Here is a 7,840-nt window from a genome sequence, read left to right on the forward strand (position 1 = left end):
TTTTTTTTTTTTTTGCATAATCTTAAGAATTCCCATGTATAGAACAAATTTTGCAAAAATTTTCTGAAAATTCCAGGATCAATAAAATAAGCACCAATTGGAAACTGGGATCAATGTCATTGACTTCTCCCTCCCTTGAGCCAAAATTTGAAATCAATACCACAGATTGTATTGACCAAAGAAATTTTTTATTGTGTTGTTTTTTTTTTAATTATGATAGGACATGAACTGAGAGATTTGGCTGCTATCTCTTCCAGGTTATGCAACCACAGAGAGGCTTCCCACATCCCTTGTCAAAGCAACATGTTTAATGTGATATTGTATTTAACTAATGTCATTCAATATGGTCTGATTAGCACCTGGCTTCCATTTTCTAAATTGACAACCTTTGGTTCCTATTCTAACAAATACTTGGTCACACCATTGTGCTGCCAAGCAAAGTTCAATCCCCGAGATGAAAAAATTAAATTAACAATCAACATATTTTTGACACTATTGTACTTATTAAACAGCAAGTCATTATTTGTAATATATCAGACATAAAAGAAAAAACAGGGGCTATTTTCTCATAAAATTGCAGACCGTGATTGAATGGGAATAAACGAGACCAATGAAGCCCTAATATGCGTTCTGGCAAAATCTGTAGGAGGAATTAAATTCAACATTACAAGCAAATGCAATTATTGCTAATTGGAACTATATTACTGTAGTATTTACTGTGAACTAAGTTGTTGAGGACAAACTTTATGGCCCCTGGTAGTACATAGTACCAGGATTAAGGAGTTTTCTGACACCCTGATCAGCCCATCCATCTGAAGGTTTGAAGATAAATATTGCCTTTAATCAGAGGCAGTTTTCTTCCCTATTTGGGTCAGTTTAACAAAACAGAGTAGGTGGACGACTTTCATTTTATGACCAGTCTTAAAGACAAGTGTTACATTTGTGAGTAATTTCTTTAATTGCTTCACCAGACCTAGTGATTTTCAGAAGACCAGTTTCTCTCAAGTCCAAAACATTTCCTGGAACACTTCTTTCTCATCATGATTAAAGCAAAAATAGAATAAAACACCTTCTGAAAGGTTATGAATATGAAATTCTTAGAAATACCTGTTCAACCATGGTAATCCACCCAACTCATGCCAGTAACGTAAACGGACATAAAATGATGGTGTCCATTTTAATTCCACAAATGACCTGGAAAAAAATGTGCTATTATTCCAAGTCATTCAATGAGGTGGGTTAATTTTTTTAAATTTATTCAATGAAGCTGGACTACAGACCATATAGTCATGATTTCAAAATTGATTATAGGTATAGCTTAAGGTGGAGGTGCATTGATTTAGTGGTTTGGGTGTTGGACTCATGATCATAAGATTGTGGTTACTATTCCTGGACTGGGTGATACGTATTCTTGAGCAAAGCACTTCATTTCACATTGCTCCGGTCCATCAACTGGTAAAAATGAGTAATCCTGCAACACATCAGCATCTTGCCTAAGGAGAAATATATACACCAGAGAAACCAGAAAACTAGCCCTATGCGCCTTACAGAGTTATGTGGACTAACCATAACTCACTTGTACCAGTGTCACAACGACAAAAAGAAAAAAAAGCAACCAGTACACTCTATAAAGGGGTTGGTGTTAGGAAGGGCATCCAGCCATAGAAATCATGCCAAAGCTGACATTGTGGTCTGATGCAGCTCTGCAGCTTGTTGGATCCTGTCAAACTGTTCAACCCATGCTAGCACAAAAAATACGTTAAATGATGATGATGATAATAGCTGTATGGTCAAGAAGTTTGTTAGTATGTGATTTTCAAGTTTGATTCCATCTTGGTAACATCTTGTACAACCTCAGGTTGTCAAATACCTTGAAATTTTGTAGATGAAAACTGTACAGATACCTATCACCTATCATATTTGCATGTGCATATACAAATACACACAGACACACACACGTGTGTGTGTGTGTGACTTTGTCTTTGCATGGACACTGCTTAACAGCAGTGACATTTATGCCACCCATGAACAATGTTGAGCAGCTTGGCAGATTGATGTGCTAAGACAAATAGAATAAAGTACCTTCTTTGAAAACAAGGGTTGGCATCAAGAAGAGGATCTGACCAAAGAAGTCTCATCTAATCCATACAAAGAAAAAAGCAAATGTAAACTCAATGATTGTGTCAGCGTTGTAACCAAGGCAAATAACTCTACATTAGCAATATTTAAGTCTTGATAGCTAGGGAAAATTAATGAAAAAAAATTATCTGCAATAATAGATTGATAAGAAAAGAAATAGCAAGTTATTGATGAAAAATATCTTTAAAAGAATGTTTCTTTTTCAGGTGAAATTTCCTTCTTCAGAATTGGATGTGCACCACAAGACCATGTTGAAAATCTGTTTGAAGAAGCCAAAAAAGAAATCAACTTCAAACCACAAATTATTGTGGAAAAGAATCTCAAATAATTTCAGTTTCTGAAAGAAAATAACATCCAGGATTTAATAAATCTTCCATTTTCGAAAATTTCGGTAAAACAATAATTTTTTTTAAATTATGGAAGATTTCCATTAAGAATCCAAACATGAAACTGTTGCAACACAGTAACGCCATACTTGTCCAATTTTGTAAGCGGGGATTTAAGTCTTCATTTTCTTTTTAAATTCCTTTACTGCCATTTTTCCTCTACATCTAAATTACACTATTTCCAGTCAACAAGCAAGCAGTCACTCAGCTTGCCACAATGACAGCTCAATCTCCTACCCGAGCTTCTTAAAAACTGTGGATACACAACTAATCTAGCAGTCACATTCAAGTCTTACATTGACTGTTTCTTCTCTTGATATCACCCTCAATAAAATATACAAAATCAAACACAAACTAAAATGAAAATGTAACATTTACCAGCTGAGAGATTCAATCAAGAACAGCAAAGATCCAATCAACAAACATAAAAATTAATTATGTCAGCTGGATGTTCCACAGTCTATATCAATATTTAAATTTTATCTTTGTCAAAGTAAACACTTTCTCATGCATATTTATTTCTGAAATAGTTTGGGATTTCTGGACTATTTACCTCATGTTTCATATTGTATCTTATAGAAAATGACCAAAGAATAGAACGAAAACATTAGTATAATATAGAAATGCAAAGAATGAAGTAAATAGTCTGAACATTTCAAACCTCTCAGACCTTTCCATTAAATATCAAGAATAATTTTAAATTGCATTGATAATAACTTTACATTTTTTGTGGTATCATAGAACTTGAGTCATTGAAATAAAAACTATTAGACATAAGCTACAGCATTTGAAATCTTTATTTCACTTTAAACCACAGAAACAGGTTCAAGTCACTCCATTAGTTTAATACTGTTTTCTTCTGAATGAACATCCTGTAAATAAAGGAAAAAAAAAAAAGGTTTGTTTAGGTAATATGAAAACCATATGGAATAAAGGAACAAATGGTTGAAAAAGAGAATGATCGGCTGGTCATAAAGTATAAATGTCAAATGGATCTATACGAAATGTGTGTTTCTGAGAAACAAAAACAGGAAGAAGGATGTGAGGTAAGTAAGAACCACAAGAGGGGGAAAATGTGAATGAGAAACAATCAAATGTAGACTGTCATGTGACTAAGTAGAAATGATAAGGTATGACATGACTAACAAACAAAAATATTTTCTTCATTCTCTTACGTTGTTTATACATCATTTGCAATTACATGCCACATAAAAAGAATTGGTGATGGTGCCATGTAAAAAGTTCTCTAATGGTTCTGCCAATCTGCCACCATTTTACATCATAAAATTATAAGGTTATAAGATAAAATCACTGTCGCACGACAACCACTGGGAAAATTGAAACTTGGTAAGTTATAATAAGGCCAGACGAGCCCAAAGGTATTTTTAACCCACTCTGCAGAGTGGTTGGTGTTGGGAAGGGCATCCAGCTGTAAAAACCGTGCCAAAGACAGACACATAAGTATGGCACATGCTGCAGCCTGGTCAGCTGTCAAGCCGTTGAACCCATGTCAGCATGGAAGGACGTGCTGATGATTTGGCATGGCTGACTGGACACTGGACTTCTTTTTTTTTTGATAACTACAATAACTTCTTGGCACTGGAGATAAACAAACATGCACATGTAGAAATATAAACATACAGATAGAAAGGAAGAAACATTACACTAAGTCAGCATCAAATTAACAATACCTAAACATTTTTGCCAAAATGTGTTTTGCACCTTGCTTTACCCTTGGACATCATCAGTGGCATTGAGAAGGGAAACTTGCATGCATGAGCAAGCTACAAGTCCTCCACAAAATAAACCTTGCCCAGGCCTCTCCTTTGGAAAGGACATGAGGAAGTTTCTACATGCAGAAACTTATGGTCTGTCATGACTGTAGACCACCTAGAAGTAGAGGGTCTCTGAAACTGATGAGATTTATATAAATAATGGTCCAATTTGATCGTCTGTAAATCAACATTTGGGGGGAGGCAATTAATAGCAGATACTCTCATGGTGCAGTAACAAGGAACTATCAAGCTACATAAACAGGGGTGCTAGCACAGTATCTCAGGTAATTGTCCTGCACTATAGCCCTGGGCTGGCCAAAGCCTTGTGAGTGAATTTTGTGGACAGAAACTGAAAGAAGCTTGTTGTGTGTGTGTGTGTGTGTATGCATACATGTGTGTGTATACTGTTTCCTTGTCTTGACATTGCAACATAGTTGTAAACACGTCGCTGTCATGCAGTGTCCTTTGTGAGAACATGTCTAGCCATGAGGAAATATTAGCTTATTTGGAAACAGATGAGGGTTGGTGACAGGAAGAACATCCAGCCATAGAAAATCTGTTTCAACAATTTCTATCCAATCCATGCAAGCATGGAAATGTGGACAATAAAATGACGATGATAAACCTGAGAACAATAAGTGTCATTAGTTACAAGTCTTCAATGAGCCAATCACATGTTCATTGCATTTACAACAGTCAAAGGTGTTAAAGAATTCTCTTCAAATTAGGTAGGACAAATATTTGAAGGTTGCTCTGAAGACACTGAGCCTTACAAAGGAGATGACAATGGACCAAGATGTCTGGCATCTTGCTGTTCTCAAGAAGATCTGTCCACTACAGCAGAATTGATAACAGTCCTGGTGCCACGTAAAAAGTACCCAGTACACTCTGTGCTGATGCCACATAAAGCGCAGTCAGTCCACTCTGCCAAAACAAACACAGTAGCCTAGGGTAGTTTTCTACCTAGCTGGCTCCTGTCAACTAACCTATCCATGTATGCATGGAAGACAGACGTTAAACAATGATGACACATATCACATATATTTACAAAACGAAACTTGAAATTTTGAAAAGAATTGTGAAGTGCATCAGAATGTTTTGTGCATGTGTGCTTGTCCAACAATTTTTGTTTTACACATTAAACTCTGATGCAACCTTATTCTACACAATCTGAAAGGCATTTGAAGAAAATTTCACTTGAAAACATCCATTTTTTTGAAAGTCATAAGGAAACAAAGTCAGTGGGGGGTTACATTTGTGTAGATATCCCTTCTTTTGTTTCAATCATTAGACTGCAGCCATGCTGGGTCACCACCCTGAATAATTTTAGTCAAATTGACCCCACTACAGTTAAGTTATGGGAACATAACAACACCAGTTGTCAAGTGATGAAGAGGGGCAAATACAAGACACAAAGACATGTGTGCACACACATATATATACACACACACAACAGGCTTCTTTCAGTTTCTGTCTCCCAAATACATTCACAAAGCCTTGGTGGGCCTGAGGTCATAGAAGACATTTGCTCAAAAGTGCCACACTGGGGCTGAACCCAGGACCATGAGGTTGGGAGGCAAACTTCTTACGACATAGCCATGCCTGCGCCTATAAGCATGCCAAGCTTTCCTTTAGAGCCAACAGAGCTTGGCAATAGTGTCATTAAAGGCATTGCCATCAGAACATAAAGAGCTGGCACAAATACTACAGATTATCTTGTCTGATGCGCTAACAGTTCCACCAAATCTACTGTCCTAGATTAGATCCCTGTTTTTTTCATTGACTTGGAAACATTGAAAGGCAAAGTTGATCTTGGCAGGACTTGAATTTCTGAGCGCAGAGTTGGAAGAAACACTGCAAAATATGCTGGCAACTCAACCAAAAGGTGCACACATATCACACACATTTACATGAAGAGCTTTCATTCAGTTCTTGTTACAAAAAAAAAAAAAAAGAGGCATAGGTCAATCCTAGACTATGGTAGAAAATATTCACACAAGATGCTGTGAAATAGGCATGATTGCAGAACCAAATAGCTGCAAAGCAAATTTCTTAATTATGTATAATGTTAAATTGACACTGTCAATCAGAAAGGAAAAAAAAGAAAAAATAATCAAATGAATGGCATGTTCATTTCTTACCTTCTGTAAGTCTGGCTTTGCCTCCTGTGGGCTGACATAATACAGTTGAACATCCAACACATAAAACAACAGTTTGAGCATGACTGAATACTGTGGTGATTTTATAACAGCCTGAAAAATACAAAACATAGCATGAAAAGCACTGACTTGGTATATATGTGTGTGTATGTGTGTGAAACTTTTAACTCTTTAGCATTTGCATTATTCTGTCAGAAGTAAAGCTTTTTTATTCAAATTGTTTTGAATCAATGCATTATCTTGTAGCTGAGATTTTGATAAGGTAACTATTAATTTTTAGAATGACATTGTAGGATAGGTGTGAGACACCAGACCTGGACAGTTTCAACATAAGACAGGAAGAATATTTTGGCCGGATATGGCTAGTTTCAATGCCAAAAGGGTTAAAATATCCTGAAAATTGAAACTGCTTTCTCTTAACTTGGTAACCATCATCATCACTTTGACGTCCCCTTCTCTATGCTTGCATGGGTGAGAAGGAATTCGTCGAGACATTTTCTATAGCTCAGTGCCCTTCCTGTCACCAACTCTCACTTATTTCCAAGCAAAGTAATATTTCCCATGATCAGACATGTTTACACGGGAGATTGAAAATGAATAACATTGCTAGTATGATGGTGACACTTGTTTGCAACTATTCACTATGTCGAGATGAGCAACTGCAAACCCACACATATACAACAGGCTTCTGTCAGTTTCCATCAAACAAATCCACTCACAAAGCTCTTGTCAACTTGGGGTTTTTACAGAAGACACCCAAGGTGCCATGCAATAGGACTGAACCTAAAACCACATGGTTGGGAAGCAAACCTCTTACCCATACAACCATGTCAGTGCCTATATATATCACATGACCAACCAGAGTATCAGATGTTGTTATACAGGGTGTCCACAAAGTCTGGGTACATGTGGATTAACACATACTTTAAGAGATTATTATTTCTTATAGTTAATTGTTTATGCTATGATTTTATTTACTCCATGTACCCACATGGGGATTAACACATAGTTCAAGAAATTATTATTTCTTATATTTAATTGTTTATGCTATGATTTTATTTACTCCATGTACCTAGACCTTGTGGACACCCTGTATATTGCTGGTCACAACGTTCGTTGCATTGTTTTAGCTTTCGAATGATGCCACCCCACTGCTGGCTGGGCAAGCAGGTCAACATTCCTTCTGTTGCAGGGTTTATCCATTTATAACTGAATGGACTGGGACAATATGAAATGAAGGGCTTTGCTCAAGAACACAACATGCAGCCATGCAGCTCAGTTCGTGAATTGAACCCAAGATTGCTAAATCATAAATGCAATACCTTAACAACTAGGTCACGTGTCTTCATGTGCCTATATATATATATATATATATATATAT

At 36.4% G+C, this 7,840-nt stretch overlaps 2 protein-coding genes across 2 annotated transcripts in view; one reads left to right on the top strand and one right to left on the bottom strand.

Moving 5' to 3' along the window:
* LOC106868648 (uncharacterized) overlaps positions 1 to 3,212 on the top strand; it is a 15,057-nt gene extending 11,845 nt beyond the window's left edge. The window contains exon 8 of the mRNA XM_014914015.2: positions 2,346 to 3,212. Within this exon, the coding sequence (XP_014769501.2) occupies positions 2,346 to 2,467 (122 nt within the window). The 3' untranslated portion in view covers positions 2,468 to 3,212. The remainder of the gene's footprint in view (positions 1 to 2,345) is intronic.
* A 92-nt stretch (positions 3,213 to 3,304) lies between these two features.
* Positions 3,305 to 7,840, bottom strand: part of LOC106868652 (40S ribosomal protein S27-like) — a 6,843-nt gene continuing 2,307 nt past the window's right edge. The window contains exons 3-4 of the mRNA XM_014914018.2: positions 6,442 to 6,552; positions 3,305 to 3,397 (exon numbers count right to left, since the gene is read on the bottom strand). Coding sequence (XP_014769504.1) covers positions 3,369 to 3,397; positions 6,442 to 6,552 — 140 coding nt within the window. The 3' untranslated portion in view covers positions 3,305 to 3,368. The remainder of the gene's footprint in view (positions 3,398 to 6,441; positions 6,553 to 7,840) is intronic.

The sequence above is a fragment of the Octopus bimaculoides genome, chromosome 18 (assembly GCF_001194135.2).
Source record: "Octopus bimaculoides isolate UCB-OBI-ISO-001 chromosome 18, ASM119413v2, whole genome shotgun sequence".
Taxonomy (NCBI): domain Eukaryota; kingdom Metazoa; phylum Mollusca; class Cephalopoda; order Octopoda; family Octopodidae; genus Octopus; species Octopus bimaculoides.